General features: G+C 29.6%; 1 protein-coding gene across 1 annotated transcript in view; it reads right to left on the bottom strand.

Annotated features, from left to right (window-relative positions):
* LOC116414802 (uncharacterized) overlaps window positions 1–14,523 on the bottom strand; it is a 121,442-nt gene that overhangs the window by 103,248 nt on the left and 3,671 nt on the right. The window contains exon 2 of the mRNA XM_031918026.2: window positions 617–796. Coding sequence (XP_031773886.2) covers window positions 617–796 — 180 coding nt within the window. The remainder of the gene's footprint in view (window positions 1–616; window positions 797–14,523) is intronic.

Genomic DNA, 14,523 nt, shown 5'->3' with positions numbered 1-14,523 from the left:
TGGTGTTTGGAAAAATCGACACGTTTCGATGGTGAGAACTCGTGAATCTCGTGCACAAATCGCTAGAGAAAGATGAATTTTCGACGTTTCATTTGCGATTGGAAAGGAAATAATTCGTAACGTAGAAATTGAGAAAAGATTATTTTATTTGGCAATTTTGCGATTTTTTTATTTTTGGAATTTTAAATTTGCAGTTTTATTGAACTTTGGAACATTATATTTTATGTTTATTTATAAATTAAAATAATTTTGCCAAAAATAATTGAAGAATAGAATAATTAGAAAGTTTGCAGTTTTATTAACCTTTTTATTTTGGAATTATTTTGAAATTTTGGAAAATAATAATTTTGAGAGTATATAGAATTGTTGATTCGAAATTGAAAAAGTTTGTAAATTGAATCAGAATTTGTGAATAATTGAATACCTCTGTTATCAATCTATGTTCCAAGTGAGGATCTTTCTAGATTTTTCAATTAAACATAAAAATCGCCAATCTTTTGATAATCGTGGTATAGATATTTCACAAGCAAACGTGTGAAACGCAACATACAAATATGGAAAGCAAGTATATCTATATTGAAATTCGTTTGGTAAGCCATAAAATATCGTTACTCACCGGATGAACCGGCCATCGACGTCTTGAGGATAGCTTCCAGTACCTCTTCAAGGTGGACCATGATAGAATTATCCACTTCGTTGCACGGCTTGTCTGCTCCTCGCTTTTGAGAATGATGAAAGTAATTTTCTTTGTGCTAAGAGTGGGTGCAGGGAAGGTCTGCCTTTGCTCTTTCAGCCTCTAAGATGAAAGAAGTCAAATATGTACAGTTAGTTGGTTGCTTGTCAGCTTGTTTATTATCCACCAACTTATGAATTTATTATATTATAAAATATATTATGATAATTGGAAAAATCTTTGAAAACTCGCGAATAAATGTTATATGAAAATTAATCTATATACATAAAAGTTTAATAATTTATTTTTTCTAAAAATATATAAAAACAGCAAAAATATAAATAATATAAAAATTCATATATTTATATATTGCTTAGTATGAAATTCTAGAGATTTCTCTGTTTATCGTGAAAATTATATGATATTTAATATTTTATTTTAACGAAATTAGGAGAAAAAGTTATCATCAGTACTGAATTATGTTTCCCACACAGACTGCAATTTAAACACTGCACTAAATAAAACTTTCATATCACCACTAGACGGACTAACTTTGTCGTAAAATATTATTTTAGAAAGTTTTAATAAATTATAAGTTTTAACTAATATTACGGAAAATTAAATAATAAATGTCATATCACACAATCGAGGATTAATTTTATTAATTAATTAATAACGAAATATAATAAAAATTGATAAATTAATTTCTTCGCAACAACTTTATATAGATAAATCACTATAATTATTTATTAATTTGAAAATATCTTTCTTAATTTCTATATTAATAAAATGACCAGTAATAAAAAGCATTTATAATATATATTACATATTGTACACATTAAAACTTGAATTTTAATCATTCTATTCCTAATAATTCGAAATAAATTTAATAAATTTCTAACAAAGAATATAAAAATATGACAAAATTGATTCCAAACAGGCATTGAATATTATTATAGTATAAAATCTGCAAGATAACCCACATATATATAGTTCCTAACCATAAAAAGTAGAAGTTTTCCAAACTAACTGCATCTTAAAAATTTCAAAACTTTAAACTTACATAATTTTAAAACTCAGATACAGGTTGCAATCCTTATTATCCCATTATTTTGATAAAAAAAACTATCAATTTATAAATATCCTTTTACCATAAAAACTTTTCTCGATATCCTACTTTTTCTTCTGAAAACACGATATTACGCATGCGCGCCATGTTTCGATAAAGCGACATCTGGAGGACGCCATCTTTCCCCAAAAGAACGGATGCTCCGCGAGATTGGACGTGCACTAGAAAGAAAGAACGAACGGGTCGCTCGATGTAATTAACGAACGATGCTATTGGCAGCACGAGCGATCCAGTTTTCAGGAATTAGCGAGTGGCTGTCGTGCCAAATTGTTGGAATTAGAAGCGGCGGGTGTTCGCGATTCGTTCAAAAGTTAGACGGAAGTTTCGGCTTCTGAAGGAATTAGTAATATCTCAACGGCTCGAGAGATTAGTTAAATAGGCGAGGATTATACGGAGATGGAAAATTTTAGCGCGATCTCATGGAAATATGAGATTTTGTTAAAAACTAACTGTAACGCGTTTTTAGGTTAGTTCTCGTGAAACTATCGAAGCGCGTCATAAAGTTTTTCATCAAGAAATATATATAATGCACAATCATTCGATACTACTGTTATACAACTGAGTGTGCACAACTATTTTGAGTTTCTCTGCGTTTTACAATTGTTTTTTTGTACCGATCGAAAATCAACATCCAAAGCTAGAAAGCTCCTTTTCGATTTTTCGAAGTTAATCGCACATTCTGCTATCCTGACGTTCATATGACGAACTGTTAAAACAGTTTCTCCTCCCGCTTCTCCCTCTCCCTTCATTCGTTTTGAAACGATATTTCAGCTCTTTTTTTTAGGAATTGGTCGAGCGTGAAAATATCGCAGCAACAATATTGAGAGATGAATTACTGAAAGTTTGGCGAGCAAGCATCGCCGGCAGCGAGGCGAATTGTTTTAATACTAAATCGCCGAGGGTGAGCATCTGTTCGGTTCTCAGGATCAGACAAACGGATTCGCATAATTACCGCGCGAAAACGCTTTTCTCTCTGCCCGTGGCTTTAATATCTCTCACCATGGAAATCTGTCCACCGAGAAAACGATTCAATTATTGCAAATAATATCTCGTATCGTCGATAAATAATTTTGCTCTTTCCGTTTTTGTTTTATAATGTTATTATATCTTTTGTTCTTTTTCCTTTTCAATTCGTTTTTATTCATCGCGTGTTGCATATATTTGTTTAACAAATTTATTTTAAAAAATCGTTTAACCGTTTAACCGTATATAAAACACGTTTATCAGGGATAACATATTAGAACGATACATCGCAGCTACTTTCGTTGAAAGTTTCATAAATGACAAAATGTTAATTTTATTTATTTAAATTATAATAGGTTTTTTCGAATGATTATTTAATTTATTTAAAACTTATCATCAAAGAAAAACAAAAAGTGTATTTAAGGATTAAAATATACAAGAAGCAACACGTGATCTTTCTAAATTTCTAGACATTTCGAACTCGATAGAAACATGCAAAAAGTATAGAAATTAGTCATATTAATATCATCAAATAAATCGAATAAATAATAAAATTTTAAAGTTATTGTTTTGCATATTATTAAAAATTTTAGCAAAATTGATTTTTATTCAGACAAAAATATAACAATAATAATAATAATTTTTTATCTATTTTTTGAAGAATAACAACTAACACGAGATGAATACATATCGCATATAACGAAAAGAAGAGAGAGAGAGAGAAGATAAAGGAAGAAAATTCCGTAGGAAAAATTCACTGAATATTCCTCGGCTACACTTCTCGTCGACTAATTGGACGATTCACCTCGATTTTTTGAAGCTCGAGCAATTTTGAAGTTCGTCGAACGAAATTCATGCGCCATTGATAAAGCGAATGAATAAATGGATGATGGATAATTTTTAAAAATAATAATAATCAAGGAATCATTTCAATAATAAAATATTCTTCTGTAAAATTACGCGTCGTATTCCAGATAATTCCAGAACGAATTATTTTTAACAATATTTAATAAAAATCACTATTTTTACGAATACACGCAAGAATTAATTTTGCAGCCTCGTAATGCAATCGCAGAATTTACAGATCACGTGTAAAATCCGCGAAATATAATTATACGGTTGAAAATTTGAATAGGAAAATCAAATTTACGAGAACAATTTTTTACAAATTACTCTCCCGGTGTAAAGTTAAAATCAAATTTCACTCGACGAATAAAAATGATCGATAAAACGAAATTATATCAATACACCAAATATAATACAAATCGCCTAATTAATAATTTCGCGAAAAAAAAATAATTTCTCGATACCCACAATATTTACAATATTTATTCGAAGCTCGTCCAAATATCGTCCTCCAACCAAAAGAATATCATTTTCTTCAACGCATATATAAAGATTAAAAAAGAAGAGAAGGGGGGAGGGGAGGGGGAGGATATTATTTTTAGAATATTATTTTTCTTCTTTTTTCCTTCGAAACCGCGTCCAATCTATCTCGTTATTCGCGCATGATTTTCATCGCCGATATTGTTTCCGAAACAATGAAAATATTTGCTTTCATCCCGCCGATCGAACGCACGGATTAAAACGGCCGATTATATAACTTCGATACGAGACAAAACGAAGGCTGCGTTGTGTGCGGAGCAACGGTGATAGAAATTTATCCACGTAAAATCGCTGTGATCTTGGGGACTTTCACGGATATGGAGATATTCCGCCGAGGAATGTTCGCTGTGTGAATGGAGGGGGAAGAGGGGAGTGGTGGTAAAACGGATGATGCGAGCTTCGAAGGCAACAACGCAAAATATGATACGTGTAACACGTGTGTTGATGTTTCGTGCTCGAAGGTTTGTTGAATATTTTACTTTTCGAAATTTTTTTTTTTTTTTTTGCATTAAATTTTTATTTTCTGATTCGAAATTGGTGGTAAATTAAATTTCCAATTTTGAAATTTTTGTGTAAAAATTAATATGTAAATTTGATGGAAATATATGATTAGATTATTGTTATACTAAACTTGTTCATCATAATCTTTGACATCTTCAAATGGGCAAAATTGACAACCTCATACTTTTCAATTCGTAAGAATTTTGAAAGGAAGTGGATGCAGAAAAGCAAAAGACAGAGGACAATTAATAGAAATGACGATGGGTTGAAGTCGCTTCTGAGTTTGAACAAAAAAATATTCTATCAATTCTTCGTTGTACAATACGTTAATGTTTCGTTGAATAGGCATCGAGAAACAGAACCGAATTCGAGATTAATCGGATTCTCTGACAAAGAAATTCTACATGTACAGGCTAAATCCCATCCCATTGTAGATATTATACCGCGTTATCATAATCCAACCGCCCTCTTCCCCATCGAAACACTCATCCTTTATGAAAATAACGCATGATACACATGAAATCGATCGTTTGTAATCCGAGATATCGGACGTGTAACGCAAACAACACGGTGCAGAATTATGATTGTATCAATAACTGTAATTAATAATGAGATTCGTGTCAATAAATAACAGAACATTTAATAACTTTATAATAACATACGATACGATGATAATCATTATGACAGGATAATTTGATTATTACACGAAAAATAAAAATTTTTTAAAAATCTAATTTGAAAATAGATCCTTCAAGCTTGTTCCTCGACTTGGTTACAATATCACGATTCTTTCTACAGAGAAAAATTTCACGATTCCAACTTTTTACTCAAACCTAAACAACTTATCTGTTGTAAATTATTCTTTGTATTATATTTTTCACTATCCACTGTTCAGGTAGGTATTTTATCATTTATTTTACCGAGGATCATTTTGTTTTTTTACGAACCTATTTTATTCCTTATTTAATTTTTGTATTTTCAATTGAATTTCTTCTTTTCTTTTATATTTTATTATCCGTGAAATTTCGCGAAATTTCGGATATGAAATTACGAGGCAGAATAAGTTTAAAACACGGTATTTAGAAATTATTCCTGTTATCGTACACTATATATATATATCAGATCTGGTTGCAATGTTTCATATTCCGTGATACAAAATTTATTCAACTTCCCGGACTCACGGCTGGAAATTAATTTAAAATTTAATCAAACGCACTTCCCAGCCATGACATGTCTTTGAGCCGAGCTCTTTCAAGATCCTATACGCTTCAAAGTAACCATTCGCCTTAACACGCGTCTAAGCTTTTTCCAACTATATAATTTGTTGTAAGAGATTGACCAGCAATCGAAATTAACACTGTACTTTTCGATATTTCGATTCGAATAATTTTGGCTCGATTTATTTCGTTTTCGAGAATCGTAATTAAAATCAAAGAGGAGAAAAGATATTTGATGTAAATTTGAAGCGAAGTGAATAATTAATTTGAATTTCGTGTAATTTCGAACAATTATTATTATATTTTTCGTGTGTTTTTCAACAGAAAAATTTTTCCAACGAATTAATTAAATAATTGCTTTATAGCTATATACATAATAATTCGATACGAAATTTCAATAGATGTAAACTGTGCGCCATTACATTTCATTATCATCGAGAGATCTTATTTTTTTTCAAACAGGGATAACAACGACGATTGTTATAAAGCGGGCGAGTCATTTGCTGACGATACGATAAGCCAGGGATGAAATGAAATGGTGAAAAGAGCAGACGGATGATGGTAGAAAACATCCAAGTAACAAGAGGAACAATGGGGATCGCGTTTGCAGAAAAATCGGCGTGTCAATTCCTAACCTAGCCTAACCTCTCGACTTCGTGAAAAACGAGTTTCCGGATATCGCTTGTTCAGCATCTAGTGGTTCCTCTTTCTTTCTTTCTTTCTTTTTTTTTTTTTTTTTTTGAGAAAATATTTGAGGAGGATCGTTTCAATTTTTATTGGACAAACTCGGTTTCTCGTTTCCTGCTAATTTTTCGAATAATCTTTCGGTCAACATCCACTGATTTTTTTTTTTTTTTTTTTTGGTTCTTTTTATTCTCGTTTAAGAATGTTTGACCCGGTTGATGGATTTAACTGGTAAATGTACAAGATGTTAGTTTTATGTTTCGTTTGGAAAATCGATTCTAAACAGTGAAAATAAACAGAAAAGTTGATGAGAATATAATTGTTGAAGCGTGTTTATTAAGTTATAAATAATCTAAATTAATTTATAATTTAATAAGTAGGTTTCAATCGATATTTTTGTTGTACTCTTACGTTTTAATATGTTACAAAAGAAAAATAAAACATTGGTCTGACACTGGAAATCGCATAACAACATATGAAATATGAAATTCCCTGGATCTGCAAAAATCGACTTTTCCCTAAAAACTTCTAGAAATATCAAATTTTAAAACGAATCAAATGAAACTTATTATTATTCGTATTCAAGAATCTGTTGAAAACTCAATTTACATGTATTCAATTCATTTTGTATAAATTACAAATCTACAAAATAATAATAAAACAACAAGCCAAATAGAGAAGATAACTTTAAAATGTTTAACTGATTAACGACATTATAATATTTTAAAAATGAGAATACACGGGAAGAATAAAAATTAGGGAAAAAACCATCGAAGAACGACGAAGAAAAAAAAACTAGAGGATCAGCCAAACCATTTATCGTGAAAAATCGTGAAAAATAAAACGTAACAAACGTAAAAATGATGACGCAAAAATTAAATATCAACAAAGAAAAAAAGAAAATCAATAAAAGATAAGAGGAGGAATAGGAAAATTTTTCTATGGATTCCAAATTCAAATCCTCGATTCCAGTTAATGGAGAGGCCTCCCTCTTTTATCTCCACAGATCCAAGGGTTAATTTGATTCGTCGATCCTTCGAGGATACACGCATTCCACGCAGTCCGTTTGCGGGATGAAAACTGTCTCTAAGATGAAAGGGAGGAAGATAGGACAGGAAGTATAAGCCGTCTCGTCCAGAGATCTTTCCCCCTCCACCCCGAAATTCTGTCGCGGATGGCTTAATATCCTGTCCTACCTGAACCACCATCCCACGACTCGTTTGATGTCGACATTTTATTAAAACCCTTTGTCCCACCCCGAAGGATTTGGGAAACGCCCTGGAACCGTGTTTACGCGCCCCTTGCTCCACGATGAAATGCTGGGCTTGGAAAGTGTAAAGTTTGGATTGAATGGGGGAGAGATGATCGGCGAAACGTTAATTAAGGACGATCCTGCGTCTAGGAATGAGATGAGCTTATTTTAAAAATTTGGAGGAGCAGGGAATTTGGTGACGGTTGTTAGCCCCCTGAAGAGCTGGAGGATATGTTCGTATAACAAGGGGATTGAGATTTATACGCGCGAACGAGTGGATTACGAGTTGGAAGTTGTGAATATAATTAGAAGAAGAAGGGAAAAAGGGGGATGGTAAGAATTATGTGTGTAACGGAGAAATGAATAAAAATTGGTGAGGGTTGGTATTAAGATTTGATATATATAAGGCTATAATAATTAGGGAATAATTGGGATTTGTGGGAAGGAGGAATGAAATGTGAAACGAATGGAAGTTTGGAAGTTTTGAATGTGAAATGAAAGAAACAAGAATTAAAAATAGAGAATTGTCCATGAATATTAAAATATATGTGTACGTATCGTTATAATGGATATTAGGTATTATATTGGATATATATTTTATCTAATACCTTAAATTTATATTATAAGCAATAATTTAAAAGAATGAAAAAACTTTGTGTATATCAATTTTATTTAAACAATATCTGTCTCGTTCAGCATGATACAATACAATTTTGTTCCACTCCCTCTATACGCTCACATGCCTAATGATCGGGTTTTAACCTTTCTCCTTTTTCCTATAAGTTTCCTATAATTTCATAATTTGAATTTTCTAGCAGAAAAATACGAGTATACATTTGTTGAAATTCTTCTCTCACGCGAACCAACACATTCATGCACTTTCTCTTATTACTAGTCAATTCACCATTCTATTCGCTTAAACAATCTAGTAAATTTTCACTTTCACGTTTTTCCCCCTGGAAAATATGAACCAGTCTTGCAATCGTTCGAGCCGTTCGAAGATTCGAAAAGGTATGCCCGAATCACTGTCGCAGAGATCGAAGAATTATCGGGAGAAATTGTAAGAATTTGAAGAGATAATTTTGCACGACAATTAACCGAGCAATGTTGTATTTATGAACGTGAGGATATATGGAAGAATAGTTAGAAAAAAACGAATATTACGAATATTAAATTTTAAAGAAAAATTAATTGGAGTTTCATTGGGACAGAGTTTTTAAATATTTCTATCATCTTTTATTTCTGACGAATCGCATGGAGAAGGATAAGAAAATCTTCCATTAAATTTTGAAAAGTAATTTGTAAATTTACATTTATAAATAATCCTAATATGATCCAAATAATCTAAAATAATTTATTCTATAACACGACAAGTTTTTTTGATAATTTATAAATATTCAATCGACGCTTCATTGTACGTGTCTACGATAAAAATTTAGAAAACACGTGATTTGTTCTTTTGATAACGATACGTTTACTAGATCGTACTATTTTTATGATTTATCCTAATTTAATTTCGAAAGATAATTATTGAATTGCCTAAAATAACATAAATTCTACGTGAAATTATTGTTATAGTATGATAAAAAAACAGTTTTAAAAAAATTAAATAGATAATCTTTAATGAAAATATATACTTTTAAAAAATTCTCTCAATTTGATGGAAAATTATTATGTAGAAATATGCAATTTAACACTATGTACGTTTCCTTTATTTCTATACAAAAATTAAATAAATGTATCACATTGATGCCACATGTTTTGGGATCATGTATCCATTATCCAAATCACATGGCAATCTTTCTTGCAAATACGAATAAACTACAATGTACTTTTTTCTTAACGTAGTGTTAAATTTTTAGTTTATATAAATTCTTTAAGTTTAAAACAATATTTAGAAACAGATTTCATTAAAAAAAAAAAAAATATACAAAATATTCGATTTGTTTTAGAAAATTTAAATTTTACTTTTGAATAATTCAATTTCAGAGAAATTTATATATTGTTAAGATTTTAATTCTTGACAAAATCACTTTAAAATTTTGATTTTCTAAATTTTTGAAAATTTATTAAAAAAAATTCAGAATGACCTAATACACCTATCCTTCCATTTATTATTTCTTATTCAATTTTTCAAAATTGAACATATATTATTATGCACATATTAAATTTTTATCTCAAGTCAAAAATTATTTATTTATTTATTTATATCATTTCAACCAATAATTGAAAACTCGTCGTTGGAATTTTGAAACCATTTTGATCGATTACTACCAATCGATAAACGACAAATATACACAAGCTTCGATTTCTTTACATTACTGGAAGAATTTGCTCTTAACCTTTTTCCATATATACTTACACGTAACGTAAGTCATTATAAAGAGAAAGAAAAAAAAAAAAAAATTGATTGTACATTAAATACACGGAAGCCATTTTTTGTGGGGGCTCAACTGGTATTTCCATTATGTACATATGAATGACAAGACACGAGAATCGTTATCAAGCTCATGTTATTTTAAAAAACGGAAGAGAACTCCAAATGTCAAGGAATGCATGTACATTAATTCCTTTCGATCCATTCTTCCATCATTGATTAATTGAATCGATGAAATCTTTATGACTAGAATAATTCTTTTAGGATTATTTATTTTTATTATAGGATTATTTTTATCTAGAAAAAAACTAGAAGAGAAGAGAAAATTTTTTTCTCAGGAAGAAGGAAGAAGTTTGAAAAATGTTATTAATAATATTATGTTTTAGGAAACTTTAATGAAATCAAATTTTATTTTTAATTATTTCTTTAGTTTAAAAAAAAAATAAGAAAATTTAAAAATTGTCGAGGAATAAGAGTTTCAAAGAAATTTCAATTGAACGTCATTTTCAAAAATTTATTTTCTATTAGCGAGAATTACATCGAATCCCTCTACTAACTATCTAGAAACGAATTTTCTCACTAGAAATAAACAATTTAAAGTATAAACATAATGCAATGTGTATCTCTTGCATTTCTTAAAATTTCAATTTAAATTATATAATGATCCATTCAATATTAAAAATAAAAAAATTCTGCATATACTAAAGAAGAAAAAAAATCTATTCGTTTTCAATCTAGAGAGGACGGTACGTAAATATATTTCACGATCATCGGTATTTAAAAACGCGACAAAAGTATTTAGCACACCGTCGTGTATCTTTAGAATCTTATTCGAAGAACGAATCCCAAGCCGGGCCAGTGACGGGTCATTTCCACTTGAAACGCGAGAAAGACCGTGAACCCTGACAATTGGAGTTGTTTCCTCTCTTCCTAACAGATGGCGTTAATGAGAAGTATTACAACAAGGCAGTGATAATATCCTGCACGCAATTATCACCGGGTGAATTGTCACACGTGTGTAACACACAAATGGGAGCACACGTGTTAAAATGTGGATATATGTTTGTGTTAAATTGTGTTTGGGTATGTAGTACTTGTGTTTTAAAAGGAGCTGTATACGAGAGAGAGAGAGAGAGAGAGAGAAAGAAATCCGAGAAACGTGTAGTTAAGAGTGAAAAGTGTAATAGTACATTTGAAAAAATGATATTTATTAAATTATAAAATTGTTCGGTAAAACTATTTGCTAAAAATAATTTATATAATCGTTAATAAATATAATCAAACTCGTTTTATATATGTATACAAATTATTATATTGTATAATAAGTAATAATTATTATTACATAAGATATCATACAATCTCAAATATGATACATTAGGAATACTTATACTTTTTACATTATTAATTTATATTTATAATAAATTGTTTTTATCTTTTCAAATTTATACAATGTAAGATTTATCAAATAAATTCTTTGTCTTCAAGATGTGTACTCTCACTTTTGACTCTCACTGTACATACATATTTCATCACATACTCTCCCTCTCTTACACTCTCCTTTTCTCTTTCTCTCTTCTCTCTCTCTCTCTCTCTCTCTCTCTCTCTCTCTCTCTCCGTTGTATTCTAATAATTAATATTTCACCATTTTTTCCTTCAATTATTTTATTTTATTTCATTTCATTTCATTTCATTTTATTTCTTTTTATTTTATTTTTTTTTTTTTATCGTTTTATCAAAGAGTTACCCTTACGCTTACGATTGAATAAAAATAAATATTTTCGATTGTGTCCTAGAAAAATTGTTGTTGTTGCAAGCTATACTCGTTTATTATAATATACCTACCTACTTATAGATTACGTTAAGTATTTCTTAAACGTTAAATCGCCAGATACAATCGCTCTGGCCACGCCACGCGAGTTACGAATTAATAAAAAAACTTCAATCAATCTCGTCGATAATTTTAAAACAGAAAGGAAAAAAGAGAAAAAAATCATACGTTAATCGAACAATAAAATCTCTTTGTCCTGTTTCTGTTGATGGACGAGCAGTCGTGTCTATGTGTGTCGCGGCGTATTCTCAAGGGCCTAAATGGGCTAACTAGATTGTTTTCCCAAGATTCTTGAGATCATAAAAATCTTACGGATCCTAGAAGTTCTGGAACTTATAAAAATTCCAAAGATCTTAGGGAAATTTTAGAAATTTTCAAAATTCTAAAGATTCCAAAAAAATCTTTACGACTCTAAATTTTCTGTGAAGATCATTAAAATTTTTAGGGATCATAAATTTTGCAAAAATGCGAAATATAAGTAAGAAATGTTTCAGATTTTAAAAATCTTAAAGATTCTTCCAAAATCCAAAGAATTTTTGAGAATCATCAAACACTATAGAAATGTTAGATTTTATTTAAAATAAATAAAAAATTCTAAGAGAATTTAAAAGTTTTAAAAATTCTTTAAAAAATTTACAGATTGTAAAGATTATATAAATTTCAGAGATCTTGGAATTTCTATAAGTCTTATTGTTCGAGATCTTTGACATTCTAATTGTTTTAAAAATTTTAAAAAGCCTAGAAATTTTTTTTAAATCTTAAAAGTCTTGGCGATCATCGAAAATCTAGGGATACTTTAGTTAGAGAAATCTTAAAGTTCCTGAATATTCTTGTGATTCTAAACGATTCTTAGAGATTCTAAAATTCCTAGAAATCTAAGAAATCTTTAAAGATTCTAAAATATCTAGAAATCTTAAAAATCCTTAATATTTCACAGGTTCTAGAAATCATAAAGATTCCTAAGATTCATCCAAATCCTGAAGATTCTAAAGGTTATCGAGATCCTAGAGATCCTAAAAAATCTTAGGTCTTAAAAATCTTAAAGATCCAAAAATCTTCGAAACCTAAAAGTTCTAGAAATCGTAAAAGATCCTGAACATCCTATAGATCTTAGAACTTTTAGGATTAAAAAAAATCCATCTTGATCTAGGCCCTAGACACAGATCTTATCCCCTCAAAATTCCACAATGGACGTATCAAAAACCAACGATTTTCGATACAACGATTCCCCTGAATTTAATATCGAATCTTTATCATTCGATATTTCTACAAACGTTAAACATTTAAAACTGCACGTTTCCTTTGGCCGAGGATCAACACGAGATGTCAACGATGGCGATGCCTCTGTGTTTGTTCTATACTTTACAAATAGTTCGAAGACGTTTGGGAAACACCGTAATTAAGCTACATATTTCCAACACTATAATCGACTATGCTAACCACCTAAGAAACCTGATATTTTTACGTAGATTATATGACTGAAAGTTGATTGAACTTTACTCTTTATGATCATTACTATTTGATGATTTCTCTTTCAACGTTTATTCATCTTTGTCTTTTTATTACGGTTGTGTTTAATTCTTAACTGCTAATCTAAGATGTTAGAGTACCCCTCTAATGTTGTAAGTAGATTGAGAATGTTTATGCAACTTCATATTTTTAAAAAAATGAAATTTATATAAGAAACTGTTTCATATATTAGATTATTGTAAATATTACATCAATAATATTATATCTTGTATAAATCTTTTTATTTTTAAATTTCTAGTACTATTGCATTAACATTCTCAGTCTATTAAACTCATTGTATAATTCTCAAATAACACATGATGTTATCTTACAATTATTATACAATGATTAATTAGAATCAACTTTGTTATAAACCTTTGTTATAAATAAACCTCATAAATTCAGAATTAATTTTGTTATTGGGATACTTCAGAACCATAGTAGTTAAGAATTAATTCTGTGGATAATTCACAAGAGCATGGATTAATCACAATAAAATCTATGGATTATTATGAGACAGAATGTAAATTTTAAAATCATCCATAATCCTGATACAATTAATGTATGAACAACAATGGTGTGCGATATCGTCTTAGTTTAGGGCCTAGTTAACTCCAGTTGCTGTCTGAAAACCAAGTATTCCATTTATGGAAGCTATAGCCTGGATGAAATCAATCGAATTTTCAGAAGATCATCCCCCATTAACATATTTCTCAATCTTTGACTAGTATCTTTGTAATTAAATTAAATGTTAAATTCCAATTATTTAATTTTCATTTTTTCATTTCAACAAAAAATTTTACTCTTTATAATATTTTTCAATTCAATTTTTCAATAATTTATTGAACAAGCGAAAAAAAAGAAATGATAAAATTTCTCCTGCTTGTAATCATATTTGTTGAAGATTAAATTCGTACATGATCACAAATAATTCAGAATATTTTAATTAAAAATCTCGTTTATTAAAAAAATGTTAATAACCATCTTGACATCGTTTCCTAAGG

This window comes from Apis florea, unplaced genomic scaffold, assembly GCF_048593485.1.
Source record: "Apis florea isolate Af1SG1 unplaced genomic scaffold, ASM4859348v1 contig_2272_pilon, whole genome shotgun sequence".
Taxonomy (NCBI): domain Eukaryota; kingdom Metazoa; phylum Arthropoda; class Insecta; order Hymenoptera; family Apidae; genus Apis; species Apis florea.
The sequence above is the reverse complement of the archived record's forward strand: the minus strand, read 5'-3'. Positions and strand labels throughout refer to the sequence as shown.